Source organism: Sphaeramia orbicularis, chromosome 3, assembly GCF_902148855.1.
Source record: "Sphaeramia orbicularis chromosome 3, fSphaOr1.1, whole genome shotgun sequence".
In the NCBI taxonomy this organism is placed as follows: Eukaryota; Metazoa; Chordata; class Actinopteri; order Kurtiformes; family Apogonidae; genus Sphaeramia; species Sphaeramia orbicularis.
In genome coordinates, this window is record NC_043959.1 from 36,084,546 (window position 1) to 36,110,327 (window position 25,782).

Sequence of the window (25,782 nt, forward strand, 5' to 3'; positions counted from 1 at the left end):
CTGCCACTGAGGGACCTGTTAGTGCTGATGTAGTGTTGAAAGGTTCTAAACTGACCTCAAAGACATGACAAAGCACTGGCTGTGATTTCCTAAATGGGATTGAATGAGATGACAGAATGAGATTTAATGCTACTATTACTACTACATGTTTGTTCAGTTGTTGCCATGGAGATTCGATTCACTAGAATAAAATAGAAATCATTTTGACAGATGAAAACCTTAATTTGGGAGTATTGCTATGGGTTTTAAGTGATTCAAAGCAGCAGCGGAAGGCTGTGACAGCAGTTATGTTTGGGTAGAAGTCAGGGGCCAAGGCCAGGTCTGCGAGCAGAAACTCAAAAGTCTACAGAGGAGCTTTTAGTTATGTGTCCTCAATCACCAAACAGGACAAAAGCATCACTTCTACATCAGCCTAACAATCACTGACACAGCCTCTTCAATTCCCAGCATCTTTAGGGGCCAGGGGTTTCATTCCAGTCCAGTCTACTGCAAATGTACCTCTAATGTAAACATGTAGGCCTATAGAGTTTTATTACTTCTTACTGTTATTATTATTTTTTTTATATTGTTTGCTTTTTTGCACATTTTCTTGCACTTTATCCTGTTGCTGCCTTGACCAGTGAATTTCCCTGTTGTAGGATCAATAAAGTTGCATCTAATCAAACTGCATCTGAGTTTGCATATGAAAACAAACCTGTGTGTAATATCACCTACCAAAATATTCCTTTTTCATGTGCATCTCTAACTCCTTTTCCAGCTCCAGGGTCAGTGCCTCCAGCCGTCTCTCAGCCTGGCTTGGCCCATTCTCTCTACTGGGGGTCACCTGGTAAGGTAACTTAAACCTCTGGCTCGAGGACCCTTTGGAGGACATGCCATAAGTAAATGCTGATGGGGAGCCCGCGGTCATCTCCACGGTCTGGGCTGACTGAGGCTGCTGCTGGGGCTGGGGGGGCTGGGGCTGGGGCTCTGGCACCGCAGACAGATGGCTGATGCGGGTCTGTAAACTCCCGTTGGAGTCTCCAAAGTCCTGCAGCAGCGTGTCCTCGTGTAAACTACTCCCCAACATTGAGGATCTGGGTGAGGGCAGCTGCAGATCCGGGTAGGTGCTCATTGATCCCCTGGAGCTCCTGGAGCTTCTGGAGCTGTGACTGGAGATGCTGGACCGGGGACTGACCACGCAGTTGGCCGCGGTCCCCGGCCGTGCGCTCCCGTCCTGGCTGCAGATGCTGGAGCGCGGACTCGCCAGAGGAGCCGCGTGTAAAATCGCCCCCTCCAGGTCGTGGTTGACCACGGGCCCGTACCGGGAGTCGGAGTAACTCGATCTGGGGCTGGTGGTGAAGGAGTACTGGCTGGCGGTGCTGGACCTGGGGCTGGTGTGCCTCTGGTCGTAGCCCATGCTGATGCCGCTGGTTCGGTTGCTGCTGGGTTTGCTGCAGCAGTCACAGCTGTTCAGACTGGCCCGTGGACTGGAGTGTTTACTGGTGTCGCTGGCGGTGCTTGCATAGCTGGATCTGGGGCTGAGGACGCTGCTCCCCTCACAGTGCACCAGACTAGACCTGGGGCTGGTGTACCTGTCCTGGCCCGGAACCACCAGACTGGTCCGCGGGCTGCTGATGCTCGACCTCGGGCTCGCATGCTTGCTCTGCTCCTGGGAGGACAGAGAGGATGCGAGGCTGGACCTGGGGCTGGTGGGGTTGTATCTGCCGTCGTGGCTGCTGGTGATGCACACACTGTTGCACCTGTTGCCGGGCAGAGCCACCGGTTTGTTGAGGGGGACGCCGTCGAAGGTGGATCCGGTGCTGTACCTGTGGCCCTGCACCTCCAGGGAGAACCTCCTGTGCCGCTCCGAGGCGCCGGTGTAACACGGCAGAGCCACCTCGGATTTGGTGCAACAGCCCTCCTCACTGTAAACGGCGTCTCTTTGAGGTGTGCAAAAATCCACGGGAACGGCCCGGTTGCAGTTCACAGGACGCACCGGAGCCGCGTTGTACACTTTATTCCCAGCCGTGAAATTCTCCACTGTGTGATGCTGCTGATGGAGCACAGAGGTGCCATTCATTGGTTTACTTTTATGCTCCGATGAGAAGTCCAGATCGGGGTTAATGACCAAGTCTCGCCTCGCGTTGTACATCCCGTCTTTATAGGCATCATATAAGGAAAGATCCTCCATCAGTTTACTGGCCCGGAGTCCCAGATCTTCCTGGTAGTGATCCATGTTGTGCTTCTCCAGACGCCAGAAACAAGTTGAGAGTGCGCTCCGCTCCAGACGAACTACCGAGCACCGCCGACACTCATTCCATTTCACATGGAAATCAAAACAAAACGCCGAGCTACAGCCGAGCGCATTCACACAAAACCACCGCCGAGGACCCGAACCTCCGCCGAGATCCGCATCGTCGTCTTCAGCTCGGCCCCGTTCACCGAAAAAACAAACTCTTTCTCACAGTTTCAGCCGACGGGGATACGTTTGTCAACTTCAGTTTTTGTTAAGTTGAAAGGTCTTTACAGTCAATGGCGCGCTGCGCGGAGGAATTTCCCCTTGTTGGTTTTTCCTCTAGATTTCTCTTTTTCTCACTAGACCATATATCAAAGTATTCTGGATAATCGGATAGGGGATAAATACCCTCTGCGCATAAATCTGTGCGCACTGAGCGGTGGAAAATCCAAACTAAAGGTCGTTTTGTGCAGGGGACTCGTTCGCGTAAAAGGAATGCGGGGATGGAGACAGGATGCGCTGCGCCTCTCTGGAATGTGGTTAATGCTGCAGAGAAACAATGATTGCGACCAACTCAGCAAGGGGCTGCCGGCTCTGAAAAGAGAATAGTTCAGAGAGAAGGGGACGTCTGCATTCATCCCAAGCAGACTAAAATACCACACAAAGCACGCCTCACCTGGTCCGACTCCTTTACACCGGGAAGAAGATGAAGGAAGGAGTTAGTACCACAGAGGACAAACCTGTGGAAGACTAGAATATACCCACATTGTTTAGTCCAGGGGTGTCAAACGCATTTCAGTTCAGGGGCCACATACAGCCCAATGTGGACTCAAGGGGGACCAGTAAAATAATAACATAATAGTCTGTAAATATAGCCAACTTCAAAGTTTTCCATATGTTTTGGAATAAAAAAGTAAAATTAAACAGTGAAAATATTTTCGTCTATAAACTATCCTTAAAAAATGTGAACTGCCTGAAGCCACACCCCCCCAACATAAAGCAATGGATAGACAAAGTAAAAAAAAAAAAAAAAAAAAAAGGTTGTTATTATGGAAAAAACTACTGCAAGATTACAACTTAAACTAGAAAAATTTGGGAGAAGATGGAAACTAACAGTCCAAGTGATACAAGAGCTCTAAATACCTCGTTATGTTTTAATATTGCTCTCCCCCCCCCCCCCCCCCCCCCCCGTTTTTTTTTTTTTAACCCTTTCATGCATGAATTATGAGAACCTTAGTCAATATTTTTTCTTGGGTGATTTTATTCCTCTTTAGGCATGAAAAAAAACAATGCAATTGATTTTTTTAATTTAATTTAATTTTATTTTATTTTTTTTTTATGAATGTTTTTTTCATGGAGTTACAAAAATGTACACTCTGCTGGACACCATGTGTTTAATTTTTGAAGGAAAGGAATATATATTTAAAACCCACCATCAGAAAGTAAGATAAGATAAGATAAGATAAGATAAGATAAGATAAGATAAGATAAGATATACTTTATTGATCCCCCAAGGGGGAAACTGAAGTGTTTACAGTAGTGCAAGACAATATGCATCAATACAATAGAAAAATAAAGAGATTCAAAATATTAAAAAAATAAACAAGTTTGTTAAAGTGGCTAAAGTGACAAAAAATTGCAATAATAACAATTATAAAGTTATATACTGTGTGAAAACTATGAAATAAAAACATTTTTAATGTCACTAATCTGATGTTTTCTCACATTTTAATATACTCTAATACTAGTTATTACTCACTTCATGGAGATAATATGCAAAAAAAAAAAAAAGATTGATTTTTTATTGATTTACACTAAAACATGTTACTGCAGATCAGGTTTATCAAGAACAGCAAAGTTACAGTAATGGTATGAATTACAGTGTTTGGGATGATGCATTGGTGTTCACTGTGTTGGTTGATATGGAACTAAAACAACAAAACCCATGAATATACAAGAGAACAGCTGGAGAATAGATGTCCACTGTAGTGACCAGTATGCATGAAAGGGTTAACTTACACATGCTGCTTTTTGGTAGCTCAATTATTTTATTTTATTCTATTCCTTTTCCTCAGTAGCACCTGTTTTGGTTTTGCAAATACACTTATCTGTGCTGGTGGAATATTACAAGTCTGAATGAATGAATGAATGAATGAATGTTTTTATTATTGTGTCTTGCATAAAGAACATACCCAGCCCCTCCATGGACACCAAAAATACACACCAAAAATCAAACACCAGACAATAGGCACAATAGATATGAACAAAACAAAATACTGACCTATTTAAACAAACACATCTGCCACTTTTTCCAGGCTTTACAAACAAATAATGCTAATTTATTTACATTAGAACTAAACAACCATTTCATCTTGCCATCATCAGTGCTCCAGAACATATCAGGATTTCAGATACACATATCATCAAACAAAGGGGCTCTCAGCTCATCATATAGAGGACAACACAAAAGAAAATGTGATTCATTTTCCACTTTCCCCAAATCACACAGTCCACAAAGTCTGTTTTCTTCTGGGGTTTGGGTGAATCTCCCAGTTTCTAAGGCCAAGGGAAGGATTCCTGTTCGCAACTGAGCAATTAGGGACCTTTGATTCCCGGTCAAATTTGCGCTGACATAAAATTCTGTTTTATATGTGTTTTTTAGTTGAATGTATGTCCGCAGCTTCGGTTTAGTCAGGATCCCATTCATCCATTTTTCTTCAAAAGCAGACATGAAGTTAGCTCTGATCATATTAATATCACATGAAAGGTTGTTGTGAAATATATATTGAAGTTGTGCTTCTGCAAAGACAGCTCTGACCTCTGCCGCCAAAGATTTCAAGATTTCATCTGTGTAAATTATATATGACCTTGACTTGTTTTTGACCTGTATGTAAAAGGTGTAGTATAAGTAGTTATGAGTTAAAAGTAATGTGACATGGATTGAGTGAGTTGTAGACTGAGGCTGGTGTGATTTTTGTACATCTTCATGTGTTTTATATTGGTGGAATAAATAAAAAGTTTTTTTTTAAAATGTGAATGACATGAACAACCTGAAATTTCTTTAGAAAAATAAGTGCAGTTTGAACTATATTATGCCTCAGCTTATCATTTACATTACAACTTTGATCACAGTGGATCTACAAAGGCACAAATCATTTAGTAACAGGCAGAATATTGGTAAAATTGCAGTTACTTCTCTTAACCCATAAAGACCCAATGTTACTTTTGTGGCAGTTCCCAAATGAAATTGTCTGTTTTTAACCTCTCTTAACTGATTTATCACCATTCATTCTAATATTCTGCTCTGTATTATGCATTTTTAAGTATGAATCTTGTATTTTCTTATATTTAATTTACTGATAATGTATATGCTTATAACAGCTCAGATTAAAGTTGAGGGTTATTATATCAAAAACAGAGAAAACTGAAGAAAACATGACTTTTTTTAGTCAAAAGTGTCATCAACTGAACATAAACCAAGTGTCTCCATCTACTGTCATTGATCCAAGTCCATGGGTTTTACTGGTGAATCAATGTTGTAGAAGATGACGGTGTTTCCTTGTTCACTTCGGAGCCTCTGAACGTCCAAATGGGTCAAATCTGATGACCATGAGAAGATACCAAATGGCAGTTTACAACAATTATTTCCATGTATTGAGAGGATTAGCGGATCAACAGGTATTAAACATTTTAGATCAGTAGATGCTTTTGGTCATCGGTGGATGTTTGGGTCTTTATGGAGATGATGAAGGTGAAGATGAATGAATTAAATAAATTCACCCCATGACCTGGATTGGACCCTTCTGCAGGCCATTCTTTTTGGCCTGCGGGCCCTATGTTTGACAGCCCTAATCTAACACAAAATAGAAGATAATCTGAGGATGCCATAAATCACCCCATATATGTTCTTAATTCCTGACAAATAAATGTCCAGCTGCAGTCTGTGGAAGAATATCAAAGGTAAATGCATTTTTTATATAACACAGTGGATTAAAAAGGTACCAAATGTAACACACATGATTAAGACAAAGGATGATTATAACATTGTATGGGTTTTTGCAATTCTAGAATGATTAATTACACTGTTGCCCATAAAGTTGGAATAATTTCATTTTCAGACACATTCCTCTTTTTATTTCTATTTATAAACATCAGTAATCACCTTTAACTAGATGCAATGATTACATACTGAGTCCCAGTTAGACTTCATCTATCAAGAATGACATTGTCACCATCATTTCATGAAAAGAGGTGAAAATGTTTTATTCCAACTGTTGTAAAAGTGGAAAAGCACATCATAAAAGACAGTGTTAAAAGTCTCAGGTTTTTGTCTCATGCATAAAACGGTTGAAGAAACCATAATAATTACGTTTTGCAGTTAGATTCCTCTAAATGTTCTTACAGTACAGCAATATATGTAAAGATAGAAGACCATATGTATTTGCTCTTTAAAGACAGAGAGGTGACTATAATGGCAATAAACATAACAATAATATAAGCTTAAAATGATAATAATAATAGATACAATAAAGAAGTCACAGTAACCCTCTATTGCAAACATTAGAGGCTTTCTTTCATATGTGACATATTTTAATGTATGTAATCGGATAGTCCCATTATATTATTTCATTTTATTTTATTTTATTTTATTTTATATCAGGCTGCATTTGTAAATAAGAATCTGTTCTTAACTGCTTGCCTGGGTAAATAAAAGCAAAATAAAAATAAAAAATTATATACATATGGGTGTTACATTTGCTTTGATTGACTTAGTTTTTGAGGCTTTTTGTCATATTTAGCAGCTCATCAGCTACAAACAATTTTAAGAAAAGCGACAACTGCAGCCTCCAGAGCAGTAAAATACACCAGTGTCTAGAGGTAATCTGCTGATGAACACACCGAATTGTGTTTTTTTCCTCATGACTTCTGCTTCTGAATCACTGGATCAGTCCATCCAGGTTGTGCATCTGGGACTCATAACCTTACACTTTTTTTTTTTTTTTTTACACCTCTGTATGTGTCAGCAGTGGCTGAAAGTTCCAGGCTGATCAGGTGGTGAATCATTTCTGTGGGAAACAATGAAAAATAAATGAGAGCCATATAGGGAGGATCAGTTTGGGTAAAGGACAGCCTGAGCCCTCAACTACAGGTCTGAGAAACTTTAAATTGTTGACAGGCCTGCTGCTGGAGAAGAAGATATTTGACCACAACCAGTTACCAATTAACAAATGTAATATTCTCATGTTTATGCTTATAATTAGCTATGATTGATCCAGTTAAATACATTTTAGAAGGTTCTTTACTTCAGCTCTGATGCCACCACCTCCCTGTAGTCATAATTCATGTTCCACTCAAATGCAACGAGAAAGGACTATGAACCTATGTACATGAAACCAGCATAATATACTGCTACAATATAATGTACATTCTCTATTTGATGGTCAGCTTTAACTATTTTTAACCATTCTTAAGTGATTTATCAGCATTTACTCCAATAATAGGCTCAGTATTTTGCATTTTTAAGTGAAAATCAAGTATTTTTCTATATTTAATGTACTAATTTTGTAGATGTTCATTAAAGCTCACATAAAAGTTGAGGGTCATTATGTTCAAAACAGAGAAAACTGAAGAAAACGATACATCATTGTGCAAAATATATCATTAACTGAACATAAAATAAGCATTTATCAAACCCCATGGATTTTACGGTGTTTCCATGTTCACTACAGAGCCTCTGAACATCCAAATGGGTCATATCTGATGACCATGAAAAGACGACAAATTGCATTTTACACCAATTATTTACATGGACTGATAGGATGAGTGGATTAACAGGTATTTAGCATTTTATATCAGTGAATGATTTTAGTTACCGATGGATGTTTGAGTCTTTATGGGCTAAAGATGATAAAGCTTTGTTTTACAGTTATTGTAAAAGTTGACACCAAGATGTTTAATCCACAAAAACTGGTGACCAAAAGAATGTACTGATCAATAATGTTTAATAACTTTCACAAATCTTGTCAATACAGTTCAATAATTCAAGTAAAATGCAGTTTCTCTGTCTTGAGTGTCTCCATATTGAATACAAAAACCCTGTCACATTCTGCACAATGTATTCACCAGTAAAAAAAAAAAGCCTTATAACCCTAAAAATACTTATTTTTACCTTTAGTTAGTGACTTGTTTTGCTGGAAAAATCTTCAGTTGTGTCTCTTTTGCTATAACAACCTTTGAATTTACCCTGAGTTTTTATCAATATCCACATGATTAGTTAATTTAACCTAGAAAAACAACTGCTTTTTCTAGAAAATGCAAAATGCATAGGATAATATTCGAATAGATGGTAATAAATCATTTAAGCAATATTAGATGTAGATGAAAATTAATCTGGAAAACACCACAAAAATAGATCCAAGTCTTTAAGGGGCAAATTAATTAAGTAAGTTAAAGTAATGGTTTCAAACACTGGTATCTCCTAAACACCAATAATCAGAATCTACCCTTAAAAAAAGTCCATGTCAGTGATCATCAACTAAACATTTCTATGTTCAATGCAAGATTTTAGGAGGTTCAGTCCACACTAGTGACCTTCTATACACATGTACATCAATGTGTTCAAATACAATTTAATATCTTAGAATATACTGTAATTAGAATAAGTACCGAATGCATACTGTAACAGTAATGAGCCATTTGGACTCTAGATGGCACTGTTTGTATGTTTTTCTGTCATCACCACCTTTAATCTAAACTACTCAAACTCATACTCTGGGTAACATATACATTTATGTAACAAAATGTCATGACCAGAGGTAATAACATGCTTTTTATGCATGTGGAAGTGTAGCTATGGGTAAAAGTAAAAGTATTTACTCCACTTCTTTCCTCAAGTGAATGTATAAAAGTAAAGACTCTGAAATGTTCTTTAAAAATAAAAGTGAAAGGACATTTGTATCAGGTGTTTCTGTGCAAAGCTGACTAAACCTCACTCATATTAATATACAGTAAAGACTATTTTACCGTTACAACATCTTCATTATCAGTTTTGATGTTGGGAACCAGTGCAATGGTACAAAAATAAAGAATAACACATTACAGGGAACATAGTAGAAGAATAGACGATATAGATATAAGTACAGATACAAAAAAAATTCTACTCATGAGCAGTAAGAAAGTATTTGTATCTGTTCTGTATCTGAAATCTGCCTTACAAAATTGATTAGTTTGCATTATGTATTTTTGATAAAAGTAATGAAACCAGTTACAATAGACATGTTTACGATATAACTGCTGCATATTTTCAGGCCTGTCACAAAAATGTTTTATAATTCTACTAAATTGTTTATGATCTATATCATCCTCCAGAATGGAAATAAAGTTTGGATTATAGTCATGTGGCAATACATTTTCAATACTGACATGTATTTTTATATCCCAAGTTGATATGATCCAAAATGTCCAAGCAATTCTTTTGACTTTAGTGTGTTTGTTACAATTGCTATATAACAGTAAAGTGATAATAATAATAAATGTGGCCTCATGATTCCAATTCGATCCAACTTTATTTGTAAAGCACTTTAAAACAACCACAGCGGACCAAAGTGCTGTACAGAAGAATAAATAAAAACCAAAATAATAGAATAAAATACAAGAATAGACTAAAAAAACACAAAACAACTGTACAACAAAAAAACAGTGCTGTACAGAAGAATAAATACAACCAAAATCCAAGAAAAAAAAAATACAAGAATAGATTAAAAAGACACAAAAAGCTGTACAATTAAAAACAATAAAAATAAGAACAATAAACCACTACCAAATAAAACAGAATAGAAAATAATACATTCAAACATCTCTCAAGATGGGTTTTAAGAAAGGATTTAAAAACAGACAGAGGAGGCCAGTCTGATATGGAGAGGCAGAATGGTCCATAGTTGAGGAGCTGCTGGAGCAAAGGCACGGTCACCCTGAACTCCCCATGATGGACTTTAATACCAATTTAGACACAACACTTCACATTATTTTGTTAAATTATTCTTAATGTAGACAGGCTTTTAGATCATGTTTAGATTGTGTCTTAATAAAAATGAAGCAACAATACTATTTGACCACTTGCCGCATGTATGTGCATATTTAATATTTTAAGTATGGATTGTATGGGTGAGCTGAAGTCTGTTCAGGTTTGAAGATACAATGAAGCTCCTTCCACACTGATCACAGCAGTGGGGTTTCTTTACACTGTGGGGCTACACCAGAGGTCAGCAACCCTGGTCCTAGAGAGCCACAATCCTGCATATTTTAGACGTATCCCTCTTCCAACACACCTGATTCAAATGATAAGCCTATCATCAAGCTCTCCAGAAGACTGATAACAACCATCAGGTGTGCTGGAAGAGGGATACATCTAAAACATGCAGGATAGTGGCTCTCTAGGACCAGGGTTGCTGACCCCTGTGCTACACTGATGTGAAGGTGTTTGTCCTCTGGTAAAATTGTTCAGCTTCATCATTGGTGTCGTCATTGTTGTTGCACTTGGTTTTATATCATATAAAAACATACATATAGTGACAAAGATACAGATGGACTTGTAAGAGGACATTAAGAGGTGAAGCTCCTTAATTTAAGTGTAAAAACAGACAAAATGTAAGTGAATTTAGTATGATACTAGTTTACCTGATTAGACTTTAACCTATGTTTACGTTTGGTTTATCACTTAGAAGGTGTCAAGCATCCATGAAGACCCAAACAGCCACCGGTGACACAAACCATCTACTGATATAAACTGTTTCATAAATGCAGATCCATTAATCCTATCAATCCATGTAAATAATTGGTGTAAAATACAGTTTGTTATCCTTACATGGTCATTATATATGACCCATTTTAATGTTCAGAGGCTCCATAGTGAACGTGGAAACACCATCATCTTCTACAGCATTGATTCACCAGTAAAACCCATGGAGTTGGATCAATGACAGTGGATGGAAACACTTGATTTGTGTTCAGTTAATGATATCTTTACTGAAAAAGTCCCTTTTTCTTCATTTTTCTGTTTTTATATAATTACCTTGAATTTACTGAGTTTTTATGAACATCTACATCATCTGTGAATTAAATATAGGAAAATACATGATTTACACCAAAATATCCAAAATACAGAACATTATTAAAAAAAAAAAAAAAAAAAAGGTGATAAATCAGTTAAGAAGGGTAGAAATAGAGAAAAATTAATGTGGGAACTGCCACAAAAGTAGCACCGGGTCTTTACGGGTTAATGTTTCAGCTTTGTTTAAGCATATTTCAACTTTATTGATAATTGCAGCTCATCCACACACACCAAGATGTCTGATTTTAAATAATAAAAAAAAAAAGAAAAAAAGAAAAAACATCTTAAGTGTGGTTTTTATGGCTGCTAATAAACACATTTGGTGTCTTTTTTGCCCTATCATATATTCATTAATTTGTGTCCATACTGTCACCATAAAATAAAAACATATATGAATAGTAATTACACTAATACAACTTTTAATACAGAAGAAACATAACTCACACACATAAACACACAACCTTGGATTTTAACCATTGTAAAGTGGCCAATGTGATTTGTATTATTGAAAAACACCATAATTTCTGTCTGTTCTGCTTTATAAAACATTACAATAATAAATCTAAAAAATGTCAACAGCTTTTCCATACAGATAAAATCCATTCTGAATTTTTATATTGTACTTAACATGGAGTAGACATGGTTTTCACAGCACAATATCATTGTTTTCCACTATCAATAAAAAATGACTTATGAATAGTATAAAACAGCAGAAAAAATTTCGTCTTCTTGCTGTTAAAGATATTTACTGGACATTTGCAGGTGATGCTGACTTACAGGTGGAATGGACACAGAGGCAGTTTCCATGGTAACAGCTCTTACAAGTTACAACAATAATTTAAGAAAATTAGTTTAAGCAGTACAAATGCAGTACCAACTAAAACCCACTAGAGGGGGATATAACTCCATACAAAAGTCTACAAACACATTTAGCTTATACAAATTCATTTTTTTTACTTTCAAGAGGCCCACATTAACAGTTAATTTGATTTAATTCACCATGTATCTTTTAAATAATGAGTGTAGGAGGAGAAATGCTCTAATAGTCTCCAAATTGGTTTATTTCACCATTTAGCCAAACAATAAAAGGATACAGATACAACTGGCTTCATCAGCAGTACTGACATCAAATAACACACTCTTTTATGCAGAAGACACATTGTTTTCAGCAAGTGGCTGCCTGGTCAGAGAGCATAATATGACATTTACATTAATCCCAGATAGATATAAAATGTATTGTTGTTAATGATAAAACTATATATTTATCAGTGAGAAGCTTTTAGTATAATTACACTGATGTCAAATAACAATCAAGTAACAAACTATGACAAAGCAGTAGAAAAAGTAATCCCATGGTGATGCCTGAATAAAACAAACAAACCACATTTTCCCTGTAATGTTTTATTTTTTTCAAGAATATTTGTGTTCTTGGAATATGCTTCCTCAGACAGAACATTAAAAACACTTTTTTTTTTTTTTTGCAAAGACAAAGAAAACAATACAGTATCTGCAAAGCCATAAGGCAGAGGAGGTAAACATGACGTTACAAAGAAGCTTATATTCATATGTGATGAGTTTAAAACCATCAAATCAGAATGTCCTCACCATATAAATCCAGGCAGTCATTCGAATATGTTTGGAAAAATTAACTTTGCCATATTAATAGATGTAAACCAGTCTTGACACAGTACAGAAAATTAAAAATGTTTTCTTTAGCTGCTCATCAACTCCCAACAACTGGTAGAAAGGAGAGGACCACAGCCACAAAAGCCACAATGAACAGGGAGTCTAGAAACAATCGACTGATGAAAGAGCTGTGAGGTTTTTTCCCGTGGCCTCTGCTTCTGAACCACTGGACGACTTCATCCAGGTTGTGCTCCTGGGGCTCATAACCCAGGTCTGCTTTAGCTTTGTTCATGCTAAAGTAATGTGTGACACCGGTTTTATACACCTCTGTACGTGTCAACAGTGGCTGGAAGTTATAGAAGGGGCCAATCAGGTGGTGGATCATTTCTGTGAGAAAGGCCACAAAATAAATGAGAGAAACAGGGAGACGCAGTTTGGGGAAAGGATAGCCCAAGCCCTCAACCAGAGGTCTGAAGAATTCAAAGTTGTTGACAGGCCTCCCATCTGAGATGAAGTAGGCCTGGCCAGCAGAGCGGTGGTGTTTCTCTACGGTCAGAGCCTCTGCAGCCAGTTCATGTGCTGACACCAGGTTGTCCACGTGGACAAACTCCACCAAACTGCTGGGCTTTCCATAAACAAATCTAAAAATCCCCCTCTCTATATAGCTAACTATCCTGGGCAGGTGCCTCTGCTCTCCAGGGCCGTAGATTCCAGCTGGACGAAGGGCACAGGTTCTAAGCACCCCAGAGCTACTGATCAGCGCTGTGCCGTTTGCCTTTAACACAGCCATCTCAGCCAGAGACTTGGTTCTAGAGTAGTGATCCGGGTGCAGGTGAAGAGGTAGATAAGGGAGACTTTCATCCCCGTTTTCGATCACCTGGCCTCCGAACACCACATTGAAGGTGCTGGTGTACACCAACCTGGAAACTCCATGCTCGATACAAGCTTTTAGGACGTTCTGCGTGCCTTGAACATTCACTGCCTCAATCAGCTGTTGATTAAGCTGCTCCCTGCCTGACATGCCATAGGAGGCGATGTGAAACACACAGTCGACACCAGTGACGGCCTTTTCAACCTGGGCATAGTCCCGCACATCACCTTGCACAAATACAATGGATTCTGGCACTTCATGTGTTGGCGGGGCTGTGTCGAAGAGAGTGACTTTGGCTCCTTTTTTATGCAGGGAAGATGCCAAGCTGCAGGATAAAAGATATAATGATCAATAATATTTCTACTACTACCGCTACTACAACTACAGGGTGGGGAAGCAAAATTTACAATGAACATTTAGTTGTTTTTTCTCAGCAGGCACTACGCCAATTGTTTTGAAACCAAACATATATTGATGTCATAATCATACCTAACACTATTATCCATACCTTTTCAGAAACTTTTGCCCATATGAGTAATCAGGAAAGCAAACGTCAAAGAGTGTGTGATTTGCTGAATGCACTCGTCACACCAAAGGAGATTTCAAAAATAGTTGGAGTGTCCATAAAGACTGTTTATAATGTAAAGAAGAGAATGACTATGAGCAAAACTATTACGAGAAAGTCTGGAAGTGGGGGAAGCAACAAAAAACGTACCAAAGCTTTTATTAAAGCTCTCAAATCCAAAATCCTAAAGGATCCAACCAAATCCATGAGAAAAATGGCAATTGAACTTGAGGTAGACAACAAGACCGTTAGAAATGCAGTAAAATATGATTTGAAGATTTAAATTCTCATGACTTTCAATAAACTAATTGGTCATACACTGTCTTTCAATCCCTGCCTCAAAATATTGTAAATTTTGCTTCCCCACCCTGTACTACTACTAATACTAATAATAATCTACAGTCAAATGCATTAATTCTCTTGAAAGTATTCAGTGTGAGTTACTTTAAAGCTACACAGTTCTCTCTCTCTCTCCACCTTTATCGTCATCACTCACTTATCCATATAGTTACAATAGTGTTTATTACACTGTTCTATACATGTTCTAGTTCAGTTATCTGTGCTTGTGTCTCCCCCTACCTCCCCCCTCTCCCCCAGTCTCTCTCTATCGCTCTCTCTTTTCTCCTCCTTTACTTTCTCGCTCTAACCCCAACTGGCCAAGGCAGACGGCCATCCTTCAGGAGTCTGGGTCTGCACGAGGTTTCTGCTGTTAAAGGGAAGTTTTTCCTTCCACTGTCACCAGTCATAAGTGTTTGCTCCTGGAGGATTCTGTTGGGTTTCTGTAAATTGGCTTAAAATTTGATTTGATCTATCTCCCCTTTATGTGAAGCACTTTGTAACATGTTATTTTAAAAAGTGCTATATAAATAAAGCTTTACTTACTTCTGAACAAAGCACACACAGACATCTTACATAACTGATGTGAGGACGCCACCTTGTTGTAACAGGCAGATTACTACACAACCCAACTCTAGACTTCAGATTTACTGACTACCTGCAGCTAAATTCACATTGACAGGTTATGAGTCAAAATAAAAAGTCCTTACCGAAAACCAAAATATCCACATCCTCCAGTGATCAAAAACGAAAGTGAATTTTCCATGGCAGGCTGAATCTGCAATGAGTACATATAAATACTTTTAATAGTGCTACTGCAGAGACATACTGTAAAATATAAAACAAATCTCAGTTGAATTAAAACTGCAATGGCCTACAGGAATTACATAAGTCTCTGCAGTTCACACTTCAGGCTACTTTACAGAATGTCAAAATGATATAGTCTGTAAAGCTGCACTTTTCATTAATCCTGTCTACTTCTACAGCTACATGCTGCATATACACAAGTAATTCCAACACTATTACACCCTGCCAGAGGAGTACCTTTTAGATGCAAGTAACATGAGAGGCATTATGCACTAATTTTAAGGAGTTTTAGCGCCAATCATGAGCTAAGACATTCAAACAGCTAAAACAGTCTGACATTTCAGTTTATATTTGCCGTACCAACCTCAGCATAAGCGGACAAAACTGACTGAACTACGATCTGATTAGGATTATCTATATCTACTGTGCCTGAACTTCCAGGGTCGGAGTGCTGCTGTTTGGTCAGTTACTCACGTGTTGCCCCATCAACCGTAGAAATAATGAAGAATGGAAACCCGGAAGTCTACCGGAAACTACCGAACAGTACTTTCAAAATAAATAAATGACACTGATTAACATCCAAATTTAATAAAAAATAATCAATTTTTAAGGCTAAAATTAATATGTAAAATGTTTAATCAAAACTTAGGTAGATATTATATAAATTTTAGCTTCATATCATGGAACCAGCGTTGGTTCCTCGTGTCTCTCGTGCATTCTGGCAATTATTGTGAAGGTTGAACCAGAAGTTACATAACTACAGTAAACTTGATGCACAACATATTACGAAAATGATGCGACTTCCGGTATGCAATGCATAAATCCAAGCAATTTATATGTTCAAATGCTTTTTCCCTTTTGACATCTTGTTGTTTGTTTAAATTTTTGTACTATATACTCAAATGTTGTTAATAAAGTTTGGGGAAAAAAAGCATAAATCCAAGCAACGACTTCAAAATGTCTAACTTTGATATGTGAAACAAGTAAAATGGGCCAATTTAGAACTGAATTTAGAACTACTATAAATGAGAGGGGTATCTAGAGAATGTGACCCTATGAGTTAAATTGGAGACTGTAAGATCTAAACATGGTCAGGACAATTATTTTACATAAGGAATGAAAGAGTTGGAAATTTCAAACCTTTGTCTTTGCAAGGAGTATTTACTTTAGTTGTTTGGAGTTTTTAATTAGTAATTTAATGCAGTTCACGGTTAAAAAACAAATACTACATAGCTCAGTAGTTATCTTATTGACACAAAGAGGAAAAACATTTGGCCAAAAATGTGCAAATATGCAAAAGGATCATATAAATGCTAATGAGTCAATATAATACACACAGTAGTAAACATATGCATGTTAACTGTTTTCTGAAGCACTTATCATTTATGCCTTGATAAAGTGATAAAGGTAGGGATTACTTCAACCATTTTAGATACACTTACAGTTTTCTTTATCTCTAATGGTACGTCGTGTAATAATTACTACTACTACTACTAATTACATTGAATTTTTAAAAGTAGTTTCACACATTAAAACAGTCTTATTCAATATGTCAAAATAAAAGGTGAAAATAAAATACAAAAATTGACTCCCCGTCCTATTTTGCGGTAAAGCGGTGACAAGAGGGACAGGAGAACTTTATGTCCTCACTCAGTTGCGTGACTGATGTGTCAGATCTGCATTGGTCCACTTATCATTCATTATTCTTTCGACTGTAAAATCCGTCGATACTCCTGAATAATGCAATTTACTATTTGTCTGCGGGGCTTTCCAATGCCAATAGTTTCCTGAGGACTGGGTTAGATCCCCTAAATGTTCCTGTAATTTGACCCGTGGGGGCGGAGGCTCACACCAACGGCCCCGCCCCCTTAAAACTACCCCTACTTTCCTGGGGTGTTAAAGCGTCTGTTGATGGGAGTTGTATTAGTTATGTAAGGTTCCTCACTGAGCTGCAACGGGGTAGTGACTCAGACAGCTGCTGATCATGTCTCAATCTATAGGTAAGACAGTTTTGTTTTAACATGTGTCTGTGTAATTCAAGACCCAAGCAAGGAAGGTGGAAAAAGCTGCAAACACTGAGAGATAAGCAATGTTTTCCGATTTTATCAGATTTTATGTAACTCTTTGGATGGGATGTTGTTTTGCAGCCCACAGTGGTGGAAGAAGTCTTCAGATCCTCCAAGTGCAAGTAAACTATGTTCGTTTAAAACCATGAAAACATGTATCTGCAAACCATAAGTGTCAAAATCACTGTAAGATGTCTTTGGTGTCCTCCAACAGAATCTGTCACCATGAACACATTTTATTATGAATGGGTAAACACTTACACATATCTCAGTACAATTTTAACCTCTTGAAGTGTGATTTTATTATGAATGGGTAAACACTTACACATATCTCAGTACAATTTTAACCTCTTGAAGTGTGATTTTATTATGTTCTACAATTTTCTTTGAGGGAATGTACATGATTTGTGCATGTTCGTCACACTGCCCTTCTAACTTTAGTGAGATTGATAAGTGTTTAAATGACAAATAATTTAAATACTTTTTAGATTTTGTCATCATTCTCGACAAGTTTTTTGATAAAACATGTAATTTGGATAATTTATGTTTTATTTTCATGATAATATCTAATATTCTACATGTGTCCTTAAAATTGTTGTCCACCCTGTCGCTTTGTGGGAATTGCTCCCTTAATAATCTGGTTGATGCAATCATTGGTGTCATCATCATTTTGAGTGTTTTCATTGAAGGTGGAAGCATAGTCTACAAGAGCGTTAAATTTACATTTGAAAACTGTCATCATTTTGTGTTTGTACTTGAATATGGTCAAGGCCTAGTATGTCATTGTACATGTAGCAATGGATATGTTGTTTTTGTTTGTTGTTTAGAGTAATTAACGACCGAAATAGACTACTACTACTACTACTACTACTACTACTACTACTACTGCTACACCTTGTCACCACAAAATAACGTTTAATATAAATCTTGCTAGAAATTCAAAATATATTTGTTGAACATTACAGTGTTCTTCAAACATAAGCTACTTTGCTAACTCTAGGTCAAACATGTTGTCGCTTTACACCCTGTGTTATCACTAGTTTTACTTACTTATTTACTTATTTAATCCCTTGTTTTATGTTTGGTGTACGGCACTATGGCCAGCTCTAAAGTTCTTAAAGTGCATTGTAAATAAAGCTGGTATGGTATGGTCATTAAATAACTTTAAGTCATTAATTAACTTTAGCCAAAACTGTCCATCCTGTCACTAATCCTTTGACATAGTAGGGCATGACAGGAAACACATGTTCAGAATGTACTCTGAACACATATTTTATTACACATAATATATACAGCATAACAGTAGGTATAATTGATGTGGGTGATTTTTGTGGTCTCGGTATCAGCGAGCCTTTGGATGAATTCTATTCTAATTCAAAAAGTCCATCTAACAGTTACGGCTAAGCAGATGTAACTGATCAAGTCTAAGCACTTATAAGCCCCTTTTACACAGCACTTCTGTTGCGGGAATATTTTGCCTTTATTCTGGAGTGATGTCTGTGTAAACAAAATGGTGGGATCATTTGGTCCCACCTTTATCGTGGCTTTGTAATGCCTCTGGAGGTAGTAACAGAGCCATGATAAAGGTGGGATCATGACTGCAGAACACTATGTAAAAGAAACACCTCTCGTTCCACAACCAAGGTGTGATGTTTAAATAGAAGATAAACTGAAGATGATCTTATCTTATCTTAAACCATTTTGCTAATTTGAAAGTTGTTTATCGGTATTTTTGTATTTTACAGGTGAGATGATGTTGAAGGAGTACTTCAAAAGAATCGGTTTCCACAGCTCCTATGAAAAACTGGATCTTGCAACACTATCATTGCTCCACAAACGTCATGTCATGTCAATTCCATTTGAAAACCTCAGCATTCACTGCGGTGAGAAGATCACCATGGACCTTGAGGTCATTTTCAATAAGGTAGTGAGGTGCAGTCGTGGGGGTTGGTGCCTTGAAAACAACTACCTCTTTGGGTGGGTGCTGAAAGAAATGGGCTACAATACAACGACACTGAGCTCCAGAGTCTTTAACAGTCTCCTCAACGACTTTAGCGCTTGGGACTCTCATCTCATTAATAAGGTTGTCATCGATGGTAAGGCTTACATAGCAGATGTAAGCTTCGGGGTGTCAAACCAGTTGTGGGAACCATTGGAGCTTGTCTCAGCAAAAGGCCAGTGTCAGGCACCAGGTGTATTTCGTCTCACTGAGAAAGGGGACGTCTGGATGCTGGAGAAGACTTGTAGAAAGCCGGAGGTGGTCAATTCAGAATTCGCCAAATCCAGTCTAATATCGTGGGCGGAGACAAAGCTGATCTACTGCTTCACCTTGCAGCCACGAGAGGCAGATTATTTCTTTAACGCATGCCATCAGCTCCAGACAAACCCTGCTTCACTGTTCACCAATAAATCAATCTGCTCTTTGCAAACACCCACAGGATTCAGAGCCCTTCTCGGATGGACGTATAGCGACGTCACCTACAAACCTGAGCATGGTGTTGATGTCATAGACATGAGGCACATCAGTGATGATGAGATTGAGCAAATACTCAGCGAAAAGTTTAATATACAACTGAAGAACAAATTACAACCTGTTAACAACAAAACATTTTATACTCTCTAGAAATGATGTTAAAATGTCAAATAAAAATTTTATTTATGGCTGGAATCTACCATATTCTGCCATTTTATTTTACATTTTCATTTACTTTATCAGTCCTGTTTTTGATGTTTACATTTTATGTAAACTAAAATTGTAAAACAAGTAGCAATCCTCTTTGGAACTGGAAAGATAAATGTATGATGAGGTATGTACGTTACAGTGATGATCTGATTCATTTAAATGTCTATAGGTCAATGAACCAATTAAAATTTGTTTAGATGATTATATTGTACAAAGAATTTCACAGTGATTTAATCAGATATCTTGTCAGCAGGAGGGGTTGACATTGTATTTTATGCTTATTTTATTTTATATATTATGCTTAAATGTTGTACTTTTGTCTTTATGTTTTGTATCAGGTGAACAGTCCATCCTTGACATGTAGATTAAAAGAATAAATCTACTTCTCTCTGACCTGTGATTCTTTTTCTTCTGCATTACTCTGAAAAAAACCCACTGTTATCTCTGCACCACTAACTACACATACATTTTAAAATGTAACATATGCAGTTGTATATAATTATTAAAAATCATGCCCCAGCCTTTAACACTGAATTAAGATATTGATATCAACACTTTCACCATTATAACAGTGAAGCCATATTTCTGGGGAACAGTGTTAAATTACTATTATTAAAATTCTGGAGTACAGAGAACAAATCTTAGACCTTGGACTATTTCATTTTAAACTTCTTTGTACATCTACTCCATTACATCTCAGATTATAAGATAAATTGTTAATTGATAGTTACTTTCAGATTACAGTTTTCCATGCCCTTCCTGTCAAGTGGAACCCAGTGTGTTGATTTTGAGTTTGAGATAAAACTGAAGGATTAAGTGAGGATCCTAGATGGTGAATTGCTGTAGACTGCTGTATACTACAGAACAATAGAAAGTGGCTCAACATGTCCAGGTATAAAATATAACACACTTTAAAGCAGACACAAAATAAAAATACAGCTGTATTACAAATTTTGGTACATTTTCTTGCTAATAAATAGCCTTTGAACACTTCACCTTAAACTAATAGTATTTTCACAGTGTGATATTAGCATGTTTACAGTAAGTGAAATATCTTTGCCTTCGCCTCTGCCCTATATCTATGACAGTGCAATCAATGAAAAGTGAAAGCAAAACTGCACGTACTTAGACTTTTTTTTAAAAAATCATTTTGGAGTATGAGAACGGTGTAATTTGGTAAAATCACCGCTAGGAGCAGAGGTGAAACTCAGAGCCTCTGGTCCCGCCTCTTTCTTTTATATCCAATGACACTCAATGTGGGTTCATCAGGGATGCTGATTGGTGCGTATGACCTGTCCGTCAGCTGAGAGGAAGTAGTGGCACAGCCAACAGTGAGCCAGGCTGCTGGGACTAGTAGGCTCAGACATGAATTCCTTGGAACAGGCCGAAGGTAATTTCAGAAAACTTAAATAACCACATTTTAAATGAGTGCTGATTTGTCTACGCCCATAACTATATCCACTTAAATAATTAACGACGAAGGCATTACGATATGACTGTAAGTTATTGTACAAGGTTAAGTTAGCCGGCTTGTCTGCATACGACCCTTAGCATGTTTGCTAGCTCACCGTTAAGTGAGGAAAAGTCGCAGAGTGGTTCGCATAACAGTTAGCTAACTAAAACTACAAGGTGGTAAACTAATTGAGCTTCCTAAGTCCGGTGTAGTTACGCTTATGTGTAATAACTAGAAATTGTGCTTTATCGTAGAATAAAAGCAAATTTATGGATGTTTTAAAGCCATGCAGTCTCTGTGACTCTGTTTTCTGTCTTAGAATCGTAGCGACCTTACACTTATATACAATAAATCAAACACAGCATAATCTTATCTTTGATTGCCATTAATTTGTATTTATAGAATGGATTATATGCCTGCATTTCGTAGAAAGATAATTTAGGTCGTATACACAAATGATCTGTTCTTTTCATATACCTTTTGATTTCCCCTGTTACCTAGTGATGTAGTTATGACAGCACATAAAAATATGTATTTATATGTTTATCTGTTTTGCCAGACCTGAAGGCCTTTGAGAGAAGACTGACAGAATATGTCTCTTGTTTGCAACCTGCAACAGGCAGGTGGAGAAGTAAGTAACTGTTGATTGCGATTATAAACATCAGGGGGCAGAAGATGTCAGGATTGGACCACATTGTGTGCTTTACATGATGTTTTTATTGGGCTTTTCTGTAAAGTTAGTGTTGATCAGAACACTATTATGCACATACATGAAATGTTGAAGTTAGTTTGGACATTTTTTCAAGATGATGTGTTTTGTATCTATGTTTGAAAGCAAGATGAGATTGACTTAGTTATCTAAAATTACTAGTGTTGATCTGGAAAGACCTTCATTGCATTTAATTGCTGATATATGCTTTGTCTTGTTCAACTTGGTCTAATTGTCACATCTCATTGCAGTGATTTTGATAGTGGTGTCTGTTTGTACGGCTACTGGGGCTTGGAACTGGTTGATAGACCCTGACACGCAAAAGGTGTGGTTATCCTACTGCAGTCACTCATTAAAGGTCGTATCATGTGCACTGTTGAAGAGGCAAGAACCAAAGCTTGTCTGACTACATCACTGTCAGCATTTATCTTTCAGCTGTAATGACTCTGTGATGCCATAACTTGGCTAACTAAAATGAAAGATGAGAACTAATGTCCATACTGTATGTAAAAAGACCTTCAGCAGCCAACATCACCTTCACATGCAGTCATTTGTTATCTCCTAAACATGAATGCACAAAGGCTGAAGCACAAGATGATAATTCATGTTAAGATGTAGACATAAGATACAAATGCACCATGTTAGGATGTTAGAACTTGTGTAGACATAAGTATAACAGACCCTTAGACCCCTATTCAGGTAATCTATATACATGTGATTGTTATTTGTCCTAATTGCTACAACCTAATGTTGTGTTTGTTTCCCTTTTGTGCAGGTGTCATTTTTTTCATCACTTTGGAATCATCCGTTTTTCACCATCAGCTGCATCACTTTAATAGCTCTCTTCTTTGCCGGGATACACAAACGAGTTGTTGCACCATCAATGTATCCTTTTCTGTCATCTCATATTAGGAAATTACTTAAATTGTTATCTAATCATGTAAAGTATTCACCCTGCCTTTGAGTGTGACTAGCAAATGCTTTACTTATTTGTTATCAGTTACTGATTTAGGTTGCAATTCATCAGAAAGCACTATACATTTTTGACAAAAACCCTAGAGTTCTGAGAATAGAATAGATTAGAATAGAATAGAATAGAATAGAATAGAATATCTTCATTGTCATTGTAACCAGTACAACGAAATTTAAAAGTACCATCCAGTCTGTACATCATATATAAAATTTAATATAAACATACAAATAACAGCAGTTAAAAAAAAGCAGGTATAAAACAAGCAGTAACCCATCACTTGCATACAAGCGTACATTCTTTTATTGCACTGACCCCTTATAAAGCATATTGCACATCAGATGCGTTTTTCAGTATTAAGTGTGGTGTCAATCTCGTTGATCTATGGTGGAGGGAGTATTCAAAACCTGTATTTAAGTAAATGTACAAATACCTCACTGAAAATACTCCACAACAAGTAAAGGTTCCACATAAAGTAAAAGTATTTATTATTGGTAAAATGGACTTCACTGCTACATGAATGCAGTGTTTAGTGTTGTAGATGTCTGTGGTTGAGCTCGTTGAACTATTTTATATATTGTTTTATATATTAAAACTGCTGTTGTTATTATTGTTATTGTTTGTTATATTCCACCGTATATTTGGAGTATTGCTGTCTTGTTAAGACCATGCACCATATCTCTGATAAGTCACCTTTTCATGAGCTCAGAAAAACAGTCTGTTTTTAATTTTGTGACAGTGCATGATGTAAATAACCCAGGAAAGTTTTACAGAGTTTATTTAGCTTGAGACTTGGCTTAAAACAGTGAAGCACTGTATGGTCTTTGAATTGATATTTATACTGGAATTGAGAAAAGTTGAATTAATGTATACTAGTACTACAAGTTATCACAGGTATTTCAAATCCACAAATTTGGAGAGATGTGCTTTTCGCTCTTAGGGAATGAAGAAATTTAAATCCTAAAAATTAACTAAGGCTGTAGCTGAGTAAAAGTACAAAATTTGACCATAAGGTGTAGCGGAAACACAAAGCATAAAAAACTGAGGTGCAAGTATTTCTAATCGATAACAGATGGATACAGACTAGTACGTTTCACTTGTGATTGTTGTGCCGAATTCAACTCCCTGCCGAAAACTGCTTCCCCTTCCTAAGTCAGCCATTAGGAGGACAATGCGCACCAAATTCACAATCACAATTTACTGAGAAATGCTCCCTGCTCACCCTGGCTCATTATTTTTTTTCCTTTCTGACTGTAGTATGAAATTAATTGTGAATTATTCAACCTTTTAACACCATCGTAGCTATGTAGAAATTAAGTAATAATATTGTAAGATATTGCAGTTATGCTTTTTATCTGTTTAATATTAAAGATTGTGCAAACTGTAAGATATATAAAACTTTTAAAAGTTAAATTTTAAATACACAACACACAAAATATTTAACAATCAAAACAGATACTGCCAAAAACTACACCTGTGGCTGGGGATGGAGTTTTCAGCAGGGAGCAGAATTCGGCACAACACTGATGACCTTGTATTTTGCTTTAAAATGTTGCTAAACCATTAGTAATTGTATTGATGCTGCTGTATATTTAATTTTCTGACTTACTGATTAATATCTTTAACCCTTAATCCTTCAGTATTGCTGCCCGGTGTCGGACAGTTTTAGCAGAATACAACATGTCTTGTGATGATGTAAGTTAATAAATGTCTTTATGGGTCAGAATGTTGTGATGGAAAGGCTGCTCTGAACATATATTAAGTGTGCTATTATTAAGTTTTATATGTGTTCTTTTGTGTTCCTTTTCCAGACAGGAAAGCTAATTCTTAAACCACGACCAAACATTCAATAACCGCAAGCTTGTGTGAGACAGTTAGAATATGAACCTGGTCTTTGTTGGTATCAGCTGATCGCTCTGCATCCTGAGTCCTTCGGATGGTCTGTGTGGTTGAAAAAACAGCATCAATGCAGATTTTGTCACCATGATATAAATCCATTTGGGAGAAACAAGATGAAATGAACCTACGGGACCTTTTAACAGTGTCGCTGTGTGATGTCACCAATGAAGCTGCTGATCTGCTCACAGTCTTTGATATATTTTACTCATTCAGTGTGAGTCAGTTGTGTTTATATCTGTTTTCTGATGTCGAGCATGTATTTTATCTAAATGTTTCCATTTTTAAAGTTATTTACCTAATAAATCTTCAGGTGTGAAAAGTGTTGTCTTTTTTTTTTATTGTAAAACTTTTATTAAACTGACTTTTATCACAAACTTGACGTATCTAATAGTTTTATGTTGTTGAAATTCAGCCGCTTGTTTTCGGTGTCATTTTACGACAGTTTACACGCTTTCTGTTAGGAACGAGCACTT

At 37.1% G+C, this 25,782-nt stretch overlaps 4 protein-coding genes across 7 annotated transcripts in view; 2 read left to right on the forward strand and 2 right to left on the reverse strand.

Annotated features, from left to right (window-relative positions):
- The window catches only part of wtip (WT1 interacting protein), a 45,762-nt gene extending 42,885 nt beyond the window's left edge, over positions 1 to 2,877 (reverse strand). The window contains exon 1 of the mRNA XM_030130855.1: positions 715 to 2,877. Coding sequence (XP_029986715.1) covers positions 715 to 2,215 — 1,501 coding nt within the window. The 5' untranslated portion in view covers positions 2,216 to 2,877. The remainder of the gene's footprint in view (positions 1 to 714) is intronic.
- A 9,490-nt stretch (positions 2,878 to 12,367) lies between these two features.
- sdr42e1 (short chain dehydrogenase/reductase family 42E, member 1) lies at positions 12,368 to 16,041 on the reverse strand. 4 transcript variants are annotated; one of them, XR_003935083.1, is made up of 4 exons: positions 16,004 to 16,030; positions 15,433 to 15,500; positions 12,983 to 14,146; positions 12,368 to 12,938 (listed from the first exon to the last, which is right to left on the reverse strand). XR_003935083.1 is itself a non-coding variant. In XM_030131086.1 (3 exons), exons 2-3 carry the CDS (start codon positions 15,486 to 15,488, stop codon positions 13,048 to 13,050), a joined length of 1,155 nt encoding a protein of 384 aa, XP_029986946.1. In that variant the 5' UTR covers positions 15,489 to 15,500; positions 15,894 to 16,041; the 3' UTR covers positions 12,368 to 13,047. The 4 variants fall into 4 exon arrangements, 3 of the variants coding, with proteins under 3 accessions (XP_029986946.1, XP_029986947.1, XP_029986945.1); XM_030131086.1 differs by having other exon boundaries at positions 12,368 to 14,146; positions 15,894 to 16,041; XM_030131087.1 differs by having other exon boundaries at positions 12,368 to 14,146; positions 15,885 to 16,041.
- Positions 16,042 to 17,441: 1,400 nt separating this feature from the next.
- LOC115417104 (arylamine N-acetyltransferase, pineal gland isozyme NAT-10-like) lies at positions 17,442 to 20,665 on the forward strand. Its single transcript, XM_030131088.1, has 2 exons — positions 17,442 to 17,529; positions 19,341 to 20,665. Exons 1-2 carry the CDS (start codon positions 17,514 to 17,516, stop codon positions 20,216 to 20,218), a joined length of 894 nt encoding a protein of 297 aa, XP_029986948.1. The 5' UTR covers positions 17,442 to 17,513; the 3' UTR covers positions 20,219 to 20,665.
- An 899-nt stretch (positions 20,666 to 21,564) lies between these two features.
- cnep1r1 (CTD nuclear envelope phosphatase 1 regulatory subunit 1) lies at positions 21,565 to 25,628 on the forward strand. Its single transcript, XM_030131106.1, has 6 exons — positions 21,565 to 21,668; positions 22,291 to 22,362; positions 22,692 to 22,765; positions 23,216 to 23,325; positions 25,051 to 25,105; positions 25,222 to 25,628. Exons 1-6 carry the CDS (start codon positions 21,644 to 21,646, stop codon positions 25,261 to 25,263), a joined length of 378 nt encoding a protein of 125 aa, XP_029986966.1. The 5' UTR covers positions 21,565 to 21,643; the 3' UTR covers positions 25,264 to 25,628.
- The last annotated feature ends 154 nt before the right edge of the window (positions 25,629 to 25,782 follow it).

Bases quoted from the DNA above. Each gene is read 5' to 3' on its own strand.
- sdr42e1 (XM_030131085.1), bottom strand. The intron at 14,147-15,432 runs GTAAGGACTTTT...TTTATCCTGCAG, and splicing joins TGTGGATATTTTGGTTTTCG to CTTGGCATCTTCCCTGCATA.
- cnep1r1 (XM_030131106.1), top strand. From the start codon at position 21,644: ATGAATTCCTTGGAACAGGCCGAAG. The intron at 21,669-22,290 runs GTAATTTCAGAA...CTGTTTTGCCAG, and splicing joins TTCCTTGGAACAGGCCGAAG to ACCTGAAGGCCTTTGAGAGA. The intron at 23,326-25,050 runs GTATCCTTTTCT...TTAATCCTTCAG, and splicing joins CGAGTTGTTGCACCATCAAT to TATTGCTGCCCGGTGTCGGA.